The 20,364-nt window shown below is 35.6% G+C and overlaps 1 protein-coding gene across 1 annotated transcript in view; it reads left to right on the top strand.

Moving 5' to 3' along the window:
• The window catches only part of TNKS (tankyrase), a 185,227-nt gene that overhangs the window by 157,761 nt on the left and 7,102 nt on the right, over nucleotides 1-20,364 (top strand). The window contains exons 21-26 of the mRNA XM_032288311.1: nucleotides 7,860-7,980; nucleotides 9,181-9,278; nucleotides 10,826-10,900; nucleotides 11,798-11,903; nucleotides 12,342-12,528; nucleotides 15,614-15,770. Of these exons, the coding sequence (XP_032144202.1) occupies nucleotides 7,860-7,980; nucleotides 9,181-9,278; nucleotides 10,826-10,900; nucleotides 11,798-11,903; nucleotides 12,342-12,528; nucleotides 15,614-15,770 (744 nt within the window). The remainder of the gene's footprint in view (nucleotides 1-7,859; nucleotides 7,981-9,180; nucleotides 9,279-10,825; nucleotides 10,901-11,797; nucleotides 11,904-12,341; nucleotides 12,529-15,613; nucleotides 15,771-20,364) is intronic.

Here is a 20,364-nt window from a genome sequence, read left to right as displayed (position 1 = left end):
GCCAGAGCTGGAGGATCACACGAGCCCAGGAGTTTGAAACAGCAGTGAGCTGTGATTTTGCCACTGCATTCTATCCTTGGCGACAAAGCAAAGCCCTATCTCAAAAAAAAAATAGAAAGAATTCTTAATTACCACCCACCTCTTTCTCTTTTGCTTCTTATGAGCTATATTTAAACCCACAAAACATTTCATAAGAAGCCAGAGGAGTCTGGTATTTTATACTTCCCAAAATTGTCTAACAAATGAGTCTTTGTTATTTTGTTTTATCTTTATAAGCAACTTAGCAATGTGCAGTTTATTAAATGTGAAAACTTAGACCATACAACTACCTCAAAAGAATGTTTTCAAAATTGTGCTTGGTTGTTTTTTTCGGAAAAACATCAAGCTTTATTCATCTCATTTCATTATGTATGTGACTAGGCTCCTGAAGCAGTTGCTCATTAATTCGGAAAGCACAGTAGTACTTAGACCGGTGCACCTTCTAAAAATTGCCCCTTTATGAAGTTTCTGTTGTCCAGTTGGAGTTTTAAATAATCTTGAACCAAAACTCGGCCATACATTCCAATAGACACATCCTATTTTGGGATACATCGTAAATGTTTATGAAGGTCTAAGGATGGAGTCATCATTAAGACATTTACGATTTAGGATTCTTCTATTTGTTTCCCTGTTTTTATACAGGATAATGAGTTCTAATATTGCATGCTTTCATTATCATGGTCAGCTTTAACTACTGAATGATAGTTAAGTCCTGAGTTTAAATGGACTATTGATATACATGAAATTTTAGAATGAGAAGGTGTTTAAAGAAAATCATTCTCCCCAGTATAGGGATCACCCTTGTATAATAACACCCATGTTAGTCCTCCAGCCAGGGAAGATAACTTGTTACAATTTGGGACAAGTGTAACAGAATGCCTGCAACTTAAAGTGTGCCAAAATCTGCCCCTAGGTGTAATTTGTTTGTTTTGGGCTTATGCTTACCCTGCTTTGCACAGAGATGTAATCTCAAGTCTATGTATGTATGAAGTTTCATAGGGATATACTCCCTTCAGAGGCTCTAGGGGAGAATGTATTCCATGCCTCTTCTAGCTTCTGATGGTTGGCAGCTTCCTTGGCTTGTGCCCATGCTACTCCAGTCCACTTCCATTTTCACATGGCTTTCCTGTCCTCTGTATCTCTTCTAAGGACATTCACATTGAATATGAGGCCACCAGTATAATCCTGGGTGATGTCCTCATCTCTAGACCCTTAATGTAATTTCATCTGCAGACACCCTTTTTCCAAAGAAGGTGATATTCACAGGTCCTGCGGATTAGAACATAGACATACCATTGTAAGGACCACCATTCAGCCCACTGCAACATAATGTGGCCCTTTATATCTTTTCAAGATCTAGTCAGCTTATCAGAGGTGTCACCCTTTCAACCACACACCTCTACAAATCTTCCCCTATTTTAGAATAAATCTATCTATTTTTTTCAATTATTCTTTATATGACATAATTTTCCAGTATTTCACTAGCCCCTTTGGCCCATTATGCTTCCCTTCTAGGCTTATAGTCTCTTTGGAGTTAACTTAAAAACCAGCTCTTTTTTTCTTTTTTATATCAGTTATGCTGGTTTTTCTTCTGTTTTTTTTTTTTAAGCCAAATTTTTTATTATAGTTTATCTTTAATACACTTAATGATAAGAACAGTTGAGTAGGGATAGCATTGGACTGAAAGAAGATCTTAATTCTAATTATTTTTTACCCTCTTATAAAATTGGGCTAAAAGATAGGTTAAATGGCTTTTAGCCTATCATTTCCTTGACCTGTAAAACCTAAGGCCTACAAATTTTCAGATAGTTAAAATTCTCAATAATATTGTGCTGCTCTGTCAGTTTTTAATACAGTGAAGCATCACATATGCCTTTGGTCTAATGGTTAGGACTTTATAGACTGCTGTAATTATTTATTTTTCCAACCATTTATTCATCCTTTGTTTTGGAGCTTTCTTAGGAGACTGTTCTAAACAGTAAGAATGCTTTATCCTTATTCTGTAACTGAAGCTGTGAAAGCTGTTTTAAAACCATTATACTCTCCTGTTCCCATATTACAGCTATAGCCATTCTTCCCAAATCATATCCACAGTAATTGTAAAATTTCAAACATATCTTTGCTGAATAAACCAAAGACCTAATTCAAACAAATAATTCAAATTTACTGATGAAAGTTTCCTAAAGAACGTTAGTTTTTCTTCTTTTAGTCAATTTGCGTTGTGATTTTATGTGTTATTTCTTCTTTTTAACTTTATATTTTATAGTCTCTTTGTCAATAACTGACTTCCTGTGGTGTTTTTATCACATTTTATTGATTTTAATAGTTTAGTCTCCCAGTCACTCCTTCTGACAGCTTGTACTGGTTTCATCAGTTACATTGTTCTTTTTTTTACTGCAGTTTTGTTCTAAGTAAATGGTTCCATTGATTTTTCTTTTGGCCAGAATAATTTCTATAGCCTTTTCTTGATCTATACATAGACTATTGCATTTAAAGCGTATTACCAAGCACAGTTCCTTTCCTCCAGACAAGTGATACTACCTTTCTTTGTATTGAACTGTGTTTGACCGTCTTCTGGCCCAATCGTCAAGCAATCAAATTTATTTTTATTTTAATTGCAAATGTTATTTATCTAGCCTTCCATTATAAAGTAATAAATTTGATTTATAAACCTTTTCCATATCTTTAACCCTTAGCATTTACTCCCATTAACATTCTATATCAGTAATATGTGATGATGATCAACATATCTATATAGTGGGGGAAGAGTGAGGGTGCATGTATTGTATTCATTTAATTCATGTCTATTTGGCTTAAGCCAGGGAGCCATTCTGTTTTCTGATATACTTTAACATGCTTATATGTCTCATTGCCTGTGTTCCTCCTCGTGGATACCAGTGGGGTATGGAATGTAGTTATTTTATTTCTGGTCCCAGAAAAAAAACCCTTCTTCTACACATCATAGCCTTACCTCCTATCTTCACCGTTACTCTCTTGGAAGCCTCTGAACTTCCAAGTTTATGTTTCTCATAGATACTTTGCCCAGTTCTATGTTAAGTAATATATACCTGTATCCTTTCTAGTTAATTAAGTATAGTACCCATGTGACTTTGGTCCTTCCTTTATAACATAGCTTCCTACCTATGAACACTTTTTCTATGGGAAAGACAGATTTTATTTACATTGCCATTCCTGGAACATAAATGCTATCACTTGGATGACTGCTTGTGGACATTTTTATGGTTAACCTGTATATTTTCATGGAAAATGACCAGATATATTTTGATTTCAAATTCTTAAAGACAAAAGCATGGCCTCCAGTAAATTAATCGCGAACCTTATTATAAAGCTAATTCTTTATAATACTGCTATGATAATTACTACAGTAATACCATTGTGCCATATAACCTTTTAAGCCCAAGCAAGAGAAAGGTCTTTTTCATTAAGACTATAATTTTCTCTCTCCACCCCAAGTAAAATGAATCTTAGAAGCTAGAGGTAGCCCTTCTTGCAGTGACCTTTGCTTTATATGTAAGATGACTTCAACTGACACATGGATAATCTTTATTCTTAAGATTATAATTTTGTTTTAATGTATACTAGATAGAAATAACTAGCCCAACAAACTTGCAGTTTCCTGGGTATAATAACTAAGTCACGGTTTAAAACAAGGAGCAAGTTAATTTAAATATGATTTTCAGAGAAATATGTCTAACAGCTGATAGAGCTACATATAAAATCCCTGAATCTTGAAGCAACATGTCTAAAATCCAACTAACCATTTCCCTCCAGATACTTCCATTTATTTTTTAATACGATAGTCTTGTAGTTACCCAGCTGCAGAATTTTGGAATAGTTTTTAATTGCTTTCATTCCTTTTTCTTTTTTAACCATTTCTATTTACCAAGCCCTGTAAATACAGTTCTCCAGTTGCTTCCAGATTCATCCCTTCCATGCCACTGCATCTTCATCTTGTTCCCCGTTGTTTTCCCTTCCAGATCTGCCCTTCACAGCACCAACAATCTCATCCTCCTAAATAAAACTTTGATCATATTACTCTGCTGAAAATATTTCCCAGGGCCCTTGGTATACTTCTGAACCCCTTAATTTGATAAATAAGGCCCTTTAAGACCTTGTCAGTGCCTGCTGCTCTGCCAATCCCTCCTTTTAATCCTTGATACACATTCTCCTGTAACCATTTTGACCTACAGTACTTAAGGTCCCTCAAATACTCTGTGTTCTTTTAACTGATTTTCCCTTTGCGCTTGCTATTCCCTCTGTCTCAACCACCCTACCCTCCTTCCCCTGTCTAATTAACTCCTGCCGCTTAGCTGAATTACCACCTTCTTCTGAGAACCTTTCCTCATCTCCTTCCTGTTCCTTCCTTCCCAGCCCTCCTTGCAGCCGTGACCAGAGTTCCCATAGGGATTCTCCCAAGACATTGACCCATTTTGCATTTGTTTCTTATCTCAAGTAAATGGCATGAGCTTTGGTTAGCACTCTATTTCATGGCCCCACTCTTTTACTATCAGTGATTTGGATCAACTATGTGATTTTCCGACTATGGTGGGTCGTTTTAGAATTAAATGAAATGTTCAGTTACTTTTAAAGAAATATATAGCATTAAAGAAGGAGCTTATTAAACATTGTATGTGTGAGTGAGCTAACATAAATCTAAATTCCTTAGCTTTTTATTTAAGGATTTTCAGTGGCTACTGCCTGCTAAAAATGTGGACACATATATTGGGCACCATGTAACTCAGTGCAACTAAATTTAATGTTTAATCATTTCAGCCTTCTAGTCATCCTTTTAAATATTATAAACAGGGAAAAATAGATACAGCTATACATCTCAGTTCTTCTGTGTACTATTTTTATGACTTCTGTAAGTACCAGTAACCTCATAAATACATCTATAGTACTTCATTATCCATCATTGTAAGGATTAAATGAGGTAACAATGTAAATAAAGTGCATTGAACTGTGCTTAATATATAGCAAGTACACAGGAAATATTGAAGGGATGGTAGATGGATGACGAATGATTGGATGAAATTGCAAGAATAATGCATATTTATATTCAGTTGCAAGCATATAAAGTTGTGCCATTCCCTTTTTGTTTTTCAGATTCCACAGGTTAATAGCTTTTCATCTCTTCTATCCTTCATGATAGCCTAATAAACGTTTTCTTTTTTTTTCTTTAGTTATCTATTTTCATATTCATTCCTTTTGTGTGACTGTTAAGTATCTAATTGGATAAATGCCAAGATAGCATAGGTAGATCACTTATCTACTGCTGTGTAACAAGTTACCCAAAACTTAATGCCTTAAAATAACAAACAGGTATTATCCCTTAGTTTCTGTATGTCAAGAATCAGAGCATGGCTTAGTTGGGTGCCTCTGGCTCGAGGTCTGTCCTGAAGCTGCAGTAAACTGTCAGCCAGGTCTACAGTCTCACCTGGAGACTCACCTGGCAAAGGCGGGGACCCGCTTTCAAGCTTGCTCACAGTGTCGGTTGACTGGCCTTGATTCGTCATCTGTGGGCCTCTCCACAGAGTCACCTTATGGAGTATTACTGTTGCTACTTGATAAATTACTACAAACTTAGCAGCTCGAAACAACACACATTTTATGAGTCAGGAGTCTGTGCACAGCTTAGTTGTGTCCTTTGCTTTCATGGTCTTTCACAAGGCTATAGAGTGTTAGCCATGGCCAGCATCTCATCTAAAGACTCCACTGGGGAAGGATCCCCTTCCACATTCTCACATGATTGGCAGGATTCAGTCCCTTGCAGCCTGTTGGACTGAAGCCCCCAGTTCCTTGCCATGCGGCCCTCTATAACATGGTTTCTTGCTTTATCATAGCCAGCAAGAGAAAGAAGATCTGCTAGTCACCTCTCATCACCATTGCTGTATTTGCTTGGTTAGAGGCAAGTCACTAGGCAAGTCTGCACTCCAGAGGAGGGGAGCACACAGGATATGATGTAAGGAAGCGGGAATCATTGAATCTGTCTGCCATAGCATGGCAGCCAGTTCTTCTAGGGTGAGCAGTCCAAAGAGTGAGCGCCCAAGATGGAAGCCACAGTCCTTTTATTATCTAAAGTAAAAAGTAATTTCCCTTCACTTCTGCTGTATTATATTTGTTAGAAGTGAGTTCATAAGCCTGTCCCACATAGGGAAGGGATTACAGTGAGGTTACAAATACCAGGAGGTAGGAGACCACTTTCCACAGTAGATGTGAGGCCTTGCCTTCTAAACTAAGTGACTAAGTATCAGTCTCTGGGTTGTTTTGTTGATTTGGTTTGGGTTTTTGTATTCATTTTATGATTAGAGCTATAAAATGAATAAATATGTTAAATATTCCGCATTACTCCTCTAGAACATTGTAGAGAATATTGTGATTTGCTGGCCTGGTATCTACTTCCTCCAGATACGCACTGTATGTATCAAGTCAGAAAAGTCTGAGGATTCTCTGAGTTGAAATTACCACATAGATATGAAACCCTTGGTTTTAAACTGAAGTTAGTTTAGAATATTTAGAGGAAAAAAATGGGACATCCATAACATAGTTTTCAAATTGTATTAAAATCATATCTAGCTAAGAATGTAAAGGCTCCTACTATTTTGTGAACTGTTCTGTCTCAAAGATGTGTATTTCAGATATTTTTTTTTTAAGCTTTGCCGAAAACTTTCTTTTGGGTGATTGCCCGCTTTTTGCAATGAAGCAATTATTGCTTACGTGGCCACTTAGAAGCAGTATAGAAAATTATTTCCAAAGAGTGAGTAATGTATGCTCATTTCACTGGAAAGATCAAACTCATATTTTATTCTGACAAAAATCAGCAGAGCTCTAGGCCTATTTTGTCAGTGTTTTGAATGTTACATGCAAGTTAAAAGTGGAAAAAGCTATCTTCTTTGAGTTGGAAAAAGAGTGTCTATAAACAAATTTCTTGGTTTTCCAAGGAATGGGAAAATCAAAGACTAATCTTGTAGGCTGGTATTTGGATTGTGACAAGGCAAAATTGCATGTTCAGCCTTCAAGAAATGTGGCTACCCAAGTTCATCCTGTGTGTTCAGAACATAGCCACTGGGTGGTAGTAGAGTTACACTACTTCAGTCCATAAAGGAATTAGGTGATTTCAAGCCAACTAATCATCTCCATTTTACAGGGATGAATAACCAAAAATTAAAAACCACTATGTTGTATAAAAATAGAATGTATTTTAAGCAGAAGGGATTGTTAAGTCTATAATTTATAAGAGAGCTTAAAAACCATCTATTCTTTTCTTGTCCAAACCAGAATTTTAAAATGTAGCCTCTCTATAAAACATTTTGTAATCTAACTACATACTTGAGATATCAATCTCACTGCTTTCTAAGGCAGCCTGTCCCAGGCTTGAGTGTTTCTTAGCACTGAGAAGTTCTTCATTATCTTCATCTAAAAACTGCTTTCTCCTTTTCCTGCACTTTGTTTTCCCGTTTTCAAGCTACTGATTCCTCCTCTATCTTGAGGCAAGCAGGAGATGATAGGATAAAATCAAAAGGAAATATAGCAGTGATCATTTTCTATTTCTCTAGTATTGTTTCTCCCTTTTTAATTCTCATGGACCAAAAGCAAATCAAGGAGTACTTTAAGTGAGGAAAAAAATGCTGATGAGACCATCAAGACAACTTTAAAAAGATTGTAAGCTGATGTTTATAAAGGAAACGAAAGAATTTTCATAATTTGAATGGTAATTGTAGCATTGTAGACAAATTGAAGAGCTTTTGTCCTATGAGGAACTGTTAAAGATTTCACAACTAATTTTTTTCATTTTTCAGATTACACTAGATGTGTTGGCTGATATGGGTCATGAAGAGTTGAAAGAAATAGGCATCAATGCATATGGGCACCGCCACAAATTAATCAAAGGAGTAGAAAGACTTTTAGGTGGACAACAAGGTAAGCTGTTCAGGAAAAAACAAATTTCAGAAATCAGTGGTACAAGGTAAGCGTTGGGGCTGACAATTGAACTCAGGCAGCCTAACCCCAGAACCATTCACTGAACTATTGTAGTACCTCCTGTGCCTTCCCTATCTCAGTTACTGGCCTCGTGCTCCCTCTAGCCTTAAAAATCAGAGGTCAGTCTTCCCTCTCTCCTGATACTTTGTATCCTAATTTTTTCTGGAATCTCTGTTCTTATGTCCCTTCCCATGACTGTCACTTAATCCAAGCCACCATTTTGTCTCCTGGATTGTCCCAACCACCTTCTGGTTTATCTCCAGACTTCACATTTGCTTCCTTCTAGTATCTTCTCTGCAACGTGAACACAGTCATTTCATAATGATTATATGATCATATCACTCCATTGCTTAAACCCCTGTAATAGAATCCTGTTGCTTTTAGGATAGAACTGAACATTTCCTAACATGCCTTTTCACAATCTAACCTTTCTTTTCTTATCTTGAACCCTTCTCCCTCCCCTATGACTGTCAGCTTTGTCTTTTTCCATTGTACTTTGCTGTTACAAGCCTCTTTCCCCTCTGTGTTTATCCATTTCTATATTTGTTAGAAGCACTTTTACCATAGGAAAGCAAGGGAAGAGAAAGGAAACAACTTGAATCAGTCAGTTAATCTACAGAGCTAATCAAATTACAAGAGCGATGTGAAATTAAAACTGGAAGATTCTGTGCTTGAATCTTGCTTATTTATCTGTATTTTAGTTCATCCGTAAAACTAACAAAGATAATGTATTTTTAAGCAATTGTAAGTGGCTATTTCAAGCCATCTTACAAGAGTTCTTAGAGGATAATTTTTAAATTTTAGATCTGACTTCATTGTGATGTCAGTGTATGTTTTTCTTTTGTGTCAGATATAGCTTCATATATGTTCATGATAGAGTTTAATTCAACAAATATTTGTCAAACCCTGTGGTGCGTACAAGAAACTCTATAAGAACAGATAAAATCGATCCCCAAACATCTCCATTTTTATCTCCTATATTTGAGTAAATTTGTTTAAAATAACCTAATTTATCAGGTTCAAATTGCAAACAGTTTAGGCTTATTCCAAAATGTCAAGTATTTATTATGAAGTGTTTTCTAAAGTAGAGCCTGAGGAGTGCAGATTTTTGTTTCATACGTTAATTTTTCTCTCCTACAGGCACCAATCCTTATTTGACTTTTCACTGTGTTAATCAGGGAACGATTTTGCTGGATCTTGCTCCAGAAGATAAAGAATATCAGTCAGTAGAAGAAGAGGTAATATACATCAGAAAACTTTCATTTGCTTTTCTTGAAATCTGGATAAACCTGTTTTTCTAGAAATAACTTTGTCTTACATTGCCTTGTGGTCACGGTCACGTGCCTATTAATCAGTCTTTCTTAGCCATTGTGCTAGAATATTGCCAAAATTAAAATATGACTGTTTCACATGGTTTTCACATTATAAGCCTGGGTTTTCTAATGAGTGGGGCCCATCTGTCTTTTTATTCTGGAAATTTTCTTGAAATTCATGCAAAATAAGGAGCCTATCAGAACTATTTTCTTATATTGCCACCTAAGAATGATAGGAAATGAAACTCTTGCCTCATAGAGAGCATATGTCTTCTCATCCTTGTTTTTATGCAGTTATAAATGTGACTATAAAATAATATGGCTAATTGTCACATATGCTTCTGGGTCTGCCTCATTATTCTGCATCACATTTCATTTCTCCAGTCACAGTTATTCTGAGCCCCTATGAAGGCTGTCTGTGTGGCCCTCCTGGTGGTCAGATGGCAGTGAGACTCCTTCTCCACTGATGGCTTATGCCTCACTTCTTACCATAATAAACAAATGGCCTAATGCCATTGTTATAAGTAAGCTACCTAATTCTGTTATGCAAATACCTAAGCAGAAAAAGGTATGCCTAATTCTTGTTTTTGTTTTTTTTTTTTTAATTAGTACTCATTTTATTTTCATTCCCTGGCTAGAACTCACATTAGAGAACCCAGCACCATGACCCTAGGGCTGTATTTCAGCTCATACATGGCCAGCTTATCAGAAGGCATCATGGGTTCCAGTGTCTTGCTACCTAATTATTCTCCTAGCTGCTAGTAAATTTTGATAATAATGTCAAAAATGTAATGACTTGTCACAAGTGAAGGACTAAGGAAAAGAATGCACTCTATTGAGTTAATTCTTTGAGAAACTTAGGTCTTTAAAACATTTTTCTTTTCCATAATTACTTTTAATTTAGGGAGTGGTCAGAGGAAAGTTACTCCCTTTAGTAGTACATTATCGTCAGCTTCGCCTGGCCTTTGTAGATATGCTTAGAGATCCCAAGCTGACTACTACTGAGATTATGTGGAATATTTCACCTACAGAACAAATATTTATTGGTCTTTTTAAAATTGTTTATTTTTAGCATTTGTCCACTGAGTAAGAGTTGAATGTAAGGAGTTTTTGTTTGACTTAATTAATGTTAATTCTTCTTCTCAATAAGATAAGATAGTAATTATAGATGATTTAATGTGATTTTTATATGTTTCCCCATTGTGTTTACAGAAAACTCCTTCAGAACTTTTATTTAAAAGTAAATAAAAAGTGCATGAATTTAATATTTATGTTTGACAGTGACAGAAATACTTACCCACTAAACTTGTTCATCAATTTATAGTGAATGCCTATTTATTTATTAATAAATAAGTAGAATTTTAGACTCATCTATTAAATAATAAAATTGAAATATTGAAAACAATGAAAGAAATGTTTTTAGAATTATACACTGGCATGTTTTTATAAAATTAATTTATTTTGTTCTATAGATGCAAAGTACAATTCGAGAACACAGAGATGGTGGTAATGCTGGAGGCATCTTCAACAGATACAATGTCATTCGAGTAAGTTTTTAAAGTTTCAGGCTTCCCTGAAAATCAAATCTAAACAATGATAAAAGTTTTTTAAGTCATATTTTCAAATGTCAAAGATAAATAATCACCTATTGCCCTGAAGTCAGGTATCACTCTTCTCACTATAATATCTCTAACTCCCCAAGACAATACTTAACTAAAGACATCCTGAAAACACCAAAGCTACAAACAGGAGGCTAGATCAGCCTGTACTAGTGATACTTACATGGATATTGGTCTCCCTGCTCATCTACAAATACAGGCCATAGCTGACAGTTATGTTTATTATCATTTGCAGGTTGCATCAAAGTCTTGGATTGTCAATCTAATTGAACCAGTAATTATCCCAGAATATATATATATCTCTTAATCTCAATATTTTAATTTGTAATATGGAGCAGATGACTCATGCTTTTTACAAAGGGGTATCATGAAGATGAATAAAATCTGTGAAGAACTGGTTTAACCCTTTGAGTTAACAGACCTGTGAAAGTTATACTGATACACATTTAAAATAACCCAGGGAACTTTTTTTTTTCTAAATACAGATTTATAGGTTCCCATCTTCTGAAATTTATTAAGTCTGAGGAGAAGCCTAAACTTAACCTTCTTACCTTTCTATTTTTTTTTTTTTTTTTTTTTTAATCCTGAGGTGATTTAGAGGTAATAGCGAGGTCTGGTATATAATAACGAAAACCATGACTTCAAATTATGTCACTAACAGCTAGAGTATTAACTGAATTACACTGACATGGTAGCTTTATCACTTTTAAATTATGTCTTAACCAAAATAAAAATTGAACCTTCCTAAAAGAAAAACATACTTGTCATTTCAAATCGTAAGTGCACATTTCACTGATAATGTTTCGTTCTTCTTCGCTCTTAAAGATTCAAAAAGTTGTCAACAAGAAGTTGAGGGAGCGATTCTGTCACAGACAGAAGGAAGTGTCTGAGGAGAATCACAACCATCACAATGAGCGCATGCTGTTTCATGGTGAGTGGCATGGCAGTGATGGTGGACGTCTCCCTGGGCTTTTGCAGGAGACAGTAAAGTGAAAAACCTATGTTAAATTGACTATAAGAGGATTGTGTTAAAAATGGCTTGTTTTGATTATTTTGTTCCAATAATTAGTTCTTGGTATCAGCTTTCTACTATATCACACATTAGTACAGACTTTCCAGTGCTTATACAATGAAAATAATTGATCTAAAATTATTTTTAGAACTTAAATTGCAAATTGTGTACCTAATGAATTATTTTTGTTGTAATTTAGTACTAGTACATTATGTATAATAGGTCTTCTTAGAAAGTACTTTGCATTTATACATTATTCATTTCTTAATATTAACTTGCCCTGTGCAAATAGTGTGCAGGTGATTAAGCTTCTAGAAAAGCGTTCAGAAACAAGTATTTCTTTCTTTGTATTACTAGGTTCTCCTTTCATTAATGCCATTATTCATAAAGGGTTTGATGAGCGACATGCATACATAGGAGGAATGTTTGGAGCTGGGATTTATTTTGCTGAAAACTCCTCAAAAAGCAACCAATATGTTTATGGAATTGGAGGAGGAACAGGCTGCCCTACACACAAGGACAGATCATGCTATATATGTCACAGGTAAGCATCTTGTCTTTAGTGTAACGTTTGCCATCCCCAGGTCGTGAACCAAGAGACAGAGTCGCACTCTGTCCCCAGGCTGCAATGCAATGGCACAATCTCGGCTCACTGTAACCTCAGCCTCCCAGGTTCAAGTGATTCTCCTGCCTCAGCCTTCCAAGTAGCTGGGATTACCACCACGCCCAGCTAATTTTTGTATTTTTAGTAAAGACGGGATTTTGCCATGTTGGCTAGGCTGGTGTAAAACTCCTGACCTTGTGATCTGCCTGCCTCAGCCTCCCAAAGTGCTGGATTACAGGTGTGAGCCACCGCGTCCAACCCCAAATTGGTTTATCAGGCTCTGCAGAAGTCACAGGTTATCCTCAGTCTTGCGTCCCAGTAAATCCTGTTGGCTCAGGAATGGGGTGGGAGCAGCTGATCAGCCTCTGCCCTAACAGGAGCAATAACAGCAGAGCAGATACCAGGGGTAAAAACCAGGTAGATGTCTTCCAGTCATGGGTTATATAATAAAACTTCCAGCAACTTGGCTATCTCCTGGATTTCACTTTTCTTGCTTTGTGTAATCAGAATAGGGCAAGGCTAAGAATGATTTCGGTAGAACAAAGAACCACTAGCTCTAGTCACATTTGAACAAAGACACACATACTACTAAGGTAGACTCTTTAATTTACTTCTGATGTTGCTGGTGATGTTGTTTTAAGGCAGGATATATAATTAGCCTTGGCAACTTAAAATATCAACTTTCGAATTAATAGCAGACAATGAATATTGGCCTTGTTAATAGGATTTTAAAACTCAAAAATCAGAGAGAAAAATGGTATACTCTCTCTGATGTCAGTGGCAAAAAAAAAAAAAAAATTGTCCCTTTCCTTGGCAATGAAAAAATACAAAATAATTATACTATACAAAGATTGGGATTTATTATATCTCTCTGTAAAGTTACCAAATGCATTTTTTTTTACAAACCCAGGTTAATAACATATTTTGTAATTTGGTTAAGACCTTAAAAAGACCCAAATAATTTCAGAACAAGGATCTCTGAGAAAAAAAAGAAAAGCCCCCATAACCTTAAAATTCATTGTGATTATTGACCTTAAAATTTGTCTCTCAGTTGTGTTTTGAACAAAATTATTGCCATCAGCCATTCTGATGAGTTGGATGTCATATGTCCAGAAGGAAACTTCCTTCCATTAAGACCTCTGTGATTAAGAATACAGAGAAATTTTCAAGAATATATAGCATGTAAAAGTTTTTTTTTTTTTTTGATGCTTCGAACATAATTCCTCTGGAGGCAAAAATGAGCCTAAATAAGCAATAAAAATGAATCTCAATGAAGATTAACAGTCACATATTAAAATTAGACACACAAGTTTAAGTCTTAGCCAGAATTTCCTAGAAAACAGAGCGTAAAGCAAAAGTAGGTGACAAGTATTTGATTGGCTAGAGCAGCCCCAGGGAGGCAGGAACGAGGGCCCAAAAAGAATTGAGGTGGAGAAGATAGCAGAGCAACCACAGTGTGATGCATTAATGAGCTCTGGCCAGAGTCTCACAGTGAGTTGAGTCAATTGCTCAGTCCATGAGACATCTCCAAAGAGGCTGTATGAACTGCAGCATCTTAGAACAGTAGTATGTCAGTGAGAGAAAGAGATGAATTTGTGTGCTGGCTCCTATCTTGCATTTGCCAAAATTTGCCCCATAGGGCTAATTGGTACCCCTACCATTTAGGCTGCAGTATCTGTTGCTTGCCTGTAATGCACCACAGTGTACCAGGCAAGCCAGTGAGCAGACCTGAGCCAGCACTCCACTTGCCCATCTACAGCTGCAGCTCACAGCTAGCTGAGCAGATCCCACGTCATCTCCTGCCTCAGCAGCAACAGGGGAACCCTGGTGCAGGAAGCAGAAGACCAGGGCCTGTCAGGTTCAGCTTTGTGTGACATAATAGACTAGGAGCACACAGAATCTAATGACAACATACACTGCTGCAAATGTAGAGATAGGGCTCAAAAAGCCTCTTTCTGATGGAGAACAAAGCCCTTCCTCTGGGACCTGCAAGAAAATATAATAGACCAAGCCAGCATCCCAGAGGATCATCAATAGCATCCAACTCAAAAAGCCAGTCCAGATAAGACCTGGTTATCCTGGATCCAGCACAAATTTTAGCTGACTCAAAATAAAATCCCTGGTTAGTTATAACACAAAGATTATACTCCATTACTAAAAACATTATGATTGAATTATAATTGTTTACATTGAACAGTGTGACCAATTGTACTAATTAGTTAAAATGTTTGTTGCTTATATTAGGTATTGGCAGACATTTTCTATAAGGGATATATAATAACTACTTTAGATCTTGCAGGTCATACAATCCCTGTCACAGTAACTCAGTTCTGCCCTTGTAGTGCAAAATAACCATAGACTATATGTAAATAAATGCATGGCTGTGTTCCAATAAAAATGTATTTACAAAAGCAGGTGGCAGGCTGGATTTGATCCAGGGGCTATAGTTTGCCAACTCCTAGTATATATAATAGACTTTCTTCCCAGTCAACCTTTCTTACTCTATAATACTTAACATCTGCTCTAATTCATGTTTCACCCAGATTAGTATGATTTTCAGCCATACATTTAAGCTAGGTACTTTTGTTCATGATCCACTTTTATTATTACTGTTTATCTCATCCCAGTTTCTACTTTTTCCGCATAATGAAGAAACCCAATCTTAACTTCAGTTGTTGTTTCCATCAGCCTATTTTTTCACCTTTCACCTACCCATCCATGTAAGAACTCAATTTTTCTCTGGTTATTTCTCTCTTTTTCTACCAGGCAGAATTTACTGCAGGCATTTTCTATGGCCGATTACTAAGCCATACCAAAACTACTTTAAACTTAAAGTGTAACTGTTGAGCTGTTTATAGTAAATTGTTATATCAAATTCCATCCCATTCCTACTCATAAATCTGAAAATGACATTTAAATTAGCTTGCCTCATGTTAAATTTTTTAGAAATTAATAGACCTAGCAGTTATATCATTGTAAGATTTAAAGCTTCCTTCAAAGCATTGCTTTTTTTCTTTTTCCTTAGACAAATGCTCTTCTGTAGAGTGACCCTTGGGAAATCCTTTCTGCAGTTTAGCACCATGAAAATGGCTCATGCGCCTCCAGGGCATCACTCAGTCATTGGCAGACCGAGTGTCAATGGGCTGGCATATGCTGAATATGTCATCTACAGAGGAGAACAGGTATGTTACTCAACAATCAAGCATAACCAAGTTACCAAACATGTCAATACAGAACACAGAGACTGTATAAGACTTGAGAAAACCTTTCAGTGAAATCCACCACGCAGTGTGCTAGTATTAGTTACTTCAGATACAAAATAAAGATATCAACTTTTTACATAAAAGCCTTTAGTTAGTTGTCAGCCACGTAACACAATGTGAACAAGAGGGCATTTGAGAAATAAAGGCTTGGGCTCTCATGCTGTTTTGAGGCCTGCTACTCTGAACTAATGCCTTGTGCCACTTCATGCTCAACATGGCAGGGCAAGTGGATCTTAATGGATATACTTGCCACAGGCTGCTCACATGAGTTGAGTCTCTCTAATTCAGATCATGATACATACGTTGAACTATAGCTTTCTGAGTCATAAACCTACAGTACATGTAATTCTGCCAACTGCTTGACACTCCACAGTAAAATTGGAGAAAGAGGGAGTATATGTGTGTGTGTGTGTGTGTGTGTGTGTACCCATGTAAATTTATGGGTAAGTATAAATGTAAGCATTTGTATGCATATGAGTATGTATGTACAGATATTTCTTAGCTCTGTCTGCCAAAAACAAAGAAAGCCAATAGAAAAGAACCCAGGTTTTGCTCTCTAATACCATTCCCCACTAAAGGGAACCAAGGCATCTTAAAGAAACAGCTAATTCCAGGGCTGGGCAAAATAGGTACAAGGTGAGCTTCAAACATCTTGTTATACCACAAAGTAACGAAGTACTGATGAACAAATCATGGGGATATGTCACAAGGACACAGAAGCCAGCTGAAAGGAGCTGCCCCAGTCAAATCTGGGATAATCTGAACACTAAAATAAGTACAGTCATGAATTTTAAGCCACTGGAAAATATAGAAATTCATTATTCTACATTGATAATAAGTAGATAAGAAAATAAAGTAGAAGTGGGGAGCTCTTGATTACAGTAGAATGCCAAAGGCAAATGGGTAAATGTGAGGGAGTTCTGGAGTTGGAAAAATCATCATTCCCACTGCACATGTAGTAGAGAGAAGAAAAAAAAAGAAAGAAAAATCCTCATCACGCAACTGTCATGGAAAAGATTAGATCAGGCAAGAATTATCAATGGATGCTAAATATGGGGGATAGTTTCAATAAGGAGAAGAATGTTTGCATGGTCTTCTAACTACAAAGTTACTTTCAAAGGGGGCTTGGTAGGGAGTGATAATTATATATTGGAGAAGGGGAACAATACCTTGACCAGATACTCAAAATCAACATCACCAGTGAGGGACAGAGAGGAATATAGTGTGTCTCTAGATGGATACTCTAAAGGCATGACATCTCTGCAGCATTCCAGTCAAAAATACATAAGGTAAATCTAATAAAAATGAGGAATGTTTTATTTTTCTTTTTACTGTAGAAAGATTGTATTCTTTGAAAGTGTCAATATTTTAAAAGACAGGGAAAGACTATGCTAACTTTCCAGATTAAATGAGGCCCAAGAGACATGAAAACTGAGTTAGCTGGAACTACAGGCATGTGCCGCCACCCCTGACTAATTTTTGTATTTTTAGTAGAGACAGGGTTTCACCATGTTGGCCAGGCTGCTCTCAAACTCCTGACATTGTGATCCACCCACCTTGGCCTCCCAAAGTGCTGGGATTACAGGCGTGAGCCACCATGCCTGACCGAAGACAATGTTTTAATTCATAATATGAATATATTCATCTTTATACCGATGTGGTTATAAAGTGTAATTTCCATAATTCAAATATAATACTTATATTTAATTAAATGATATATAATTAAAAAAAAAAAGAAAACTGAGTTAACTTTCTGCCCCCAAACTGCATCCAGTATTAGAAGAGAATGTACATTATTAGATCAACTGACAAAATTGGAATATGGACATTAGATAAGTAAAAGTATTATATCAGTGTAAAATTATAAGGTTGATTCTGTACTTATGTAAGGCAGTATATCTATTCTTAAAAAATATATACTGGCATATTTAGAGATAAAGGACCGTGATGATGTATATAACTTATAAACGTTTCAGGGAAAATGCATGCGTGTGTGCTTCTGAGTGTGAATGTGTGTGTGTGTGCAGGGGTATGTATATGTGGGCTTGGACATATCTGGTATACAGAAATAGGGAAGGTGCAAATGATAAAGCAAATGAGATAAATAAAACCTTCCCAGTAGGTAGATCTGGGTAAAGTTATGTGGCTGTTTTTGGTACCATTTTAATTTTTGCAGTGTACTTGTAAGTTGGCAGCTGTTTCCAAATAAAAAGTTTAAATAAAGAATAAATTTGCCATGCTTTTCTGTTTAAGTCAGAAACCTTAGACATCTAGAGAAGATGCTTTTACTTTGATTTAGTAATTATACTTCTAGAAATTTGTTTGAAACAATCAGTGATAGTCACACACACACACTATATACATCAATATGTGGATAGTCATCACTGTATTGATTATCATAATAAAAAATTTAAACAATGTAAATATTCAGCAAAAGTAGAATTGTTAAATAAATTTTAATATATTCATATGTCTGGTATTTTTTAACATTTACATAACATATACCAAACATAGATTCACCCACAACGTAAGAATGGTTATCACTGGGTATTAAGATAATGAGTGATTTCAGTTCTCTTTACCATATATTTTTTAATATATATGAGTTATCTGTAGTAGTAAATATTTCTTTCATAACTGGACACAAAGAGATAGTAAGTAATACTTAGAAGATAAGTATAATTTTACTTTTCTGAAATTTACTGATTATTTAACCATTTCCAGGTAAAATTTGACTTGATAATTTAGTCAGAGTCTCTGATGAAATAATTTTAGAGACTGATTATTGCAAAACTTATTTGAAAGAAAAAAGTGCCTTGAGAAATCAAAAGTACTTAGTATTTACTTTATTTCAGGGGAGGATAATTGCTTTTCCATATTCAGGTATACTTGTCCACATGGTTAGTGTTAACTGTAGGGTCTACTAATTGAGTACTTTCCCATGAGCAGTTTTTCCTGATTTTATAGTGAAATTTTCCTTTACTAACTTTTATTTTCATTCTCCTTAGTCACACTGCAAATCATCTTTCACTCTTAATGTTTAACATTTTCAAAAACAGACAAATGTTTTATTATGTGTTTTTTGACTGAGGATTGATTTGAGGAATATTATTCATTATTGGTGGGATTGTTTCTTTCTTGAAGATAGAAAAGATATGTTGAAAGTTAACCGAACTATTCTTGAAAAGAAAAATGGCTCTGATCATAACATATGATTGGAATTATAATGTCAGTGGCATTTTTATATGTTGTACTTTAAACTTTACATTAAATATGAAGGAGAGGTGTTCTCTGGTCATTGGTTGCTACAGAGATTTCACCTATTTTACTGAACTGATATGAACAATATGGAATTACTTAACCTGGAGAAGAAAAGACTATAGAAAGATTTCTAGAATGGTTTTGAAATATACAAAATTAAGAGAGCATGACAATCCCTTCTTCACATCTGTGAAACATAAACAGAGCGTTTGTATTTAAATGTTAGTGTTAGGAATTTGGATTAAGAAGAAATTTCATAAAGTGAGTTACCAAAAGTGGTTATGTATTTAAAAAAAATACATTCTATGCTTTTATAACCAGCATGGATTTAAAGTGACTTGACAGAAAATGTTGTGTTTGATCCATCTTAGGCCCATCTAGTTCTGCAGTTTGATAATTCCCTTGCCTTAAATCCCTCTGGACTTTGATGTGAATAATCAATATCTTAAAGAGTACATAGAAACTATTCAGTAGCCTGATCAGTAGGAGCCAGGAGCACTCAATAAGGACCTTTAAGTAATTTATGCCATTAGAATCTTAGCATCTGCCTGACGAAAATGTACCTATGTCAGGGATCACCCTAAATCATGAGCTACCTAAATGAAAACACCAGCATTATTGACTCCTTTGCTTAAACAACTTTTCCTCAAGTAAAATAATGTGTCATAGAAAGTATTATAGATATTGAACTTCACTGAGACAAAAGGAAGTAGGAGTGGGCTTCCACTCATTTTTGATACTTACCATATGCCACCTGTGTTCTTTTTACATTTATAATGTTTTTGTCTGGCTGGATGGTAAGCTCCTTCACGGCAGGGTCCACATCTCACACCGGAGTGTTTTTATGTGGTAGTTGCTCAATACCTGTATTCTGGTGATAAATAGTTTTCTTGACCATTAAACCATCTGGTTGATTAATTAGCATTTTTATTTTTTACCAGTATTTGAACTTTGCTAGGTTTTTTATCCCAGCTCTAGAATTAGCAGTAGGTATTTGAACCTAGATTGTTTTAGTAAACCATTTCAAAAATTAAGTGTACATCTTAAAGTAAAACTACAGATAGTTTCTTTTGTTCTTACAAAAATAAAAGTACAAACTGGTTACTGAGACTTCAGATTGGAAAGTCAGGAGAGATTTTCAATCTTGGTTTATTTCCACTGAGTATACTAAAGATAGAAACTGTTGCTGTTTTTAACTAAAATCAGAGCAGACTGTAATTACAGAAAATAATATTATGAATGGTTCCTTATA

The sequence above is a fragment of the Sapajus apella genome, unplaced genomic scaffold (assembly GCF_009761245.1).
Source record: "Sapajus apella isolate SASKATOON/1434 unplaced genomic scaffold, GSC_monkey_1.0 scaffold21, whole genome shotgun sequence".
Lineage (NCBI taxonomy): Eukaryota > Metazoa > Chordata > Mammalia > Primates > Cebidae > Sapajus > Sapajus apella.
This window is presented reverse-complemented; position numbering and strand designations above follow the sequence as displayed.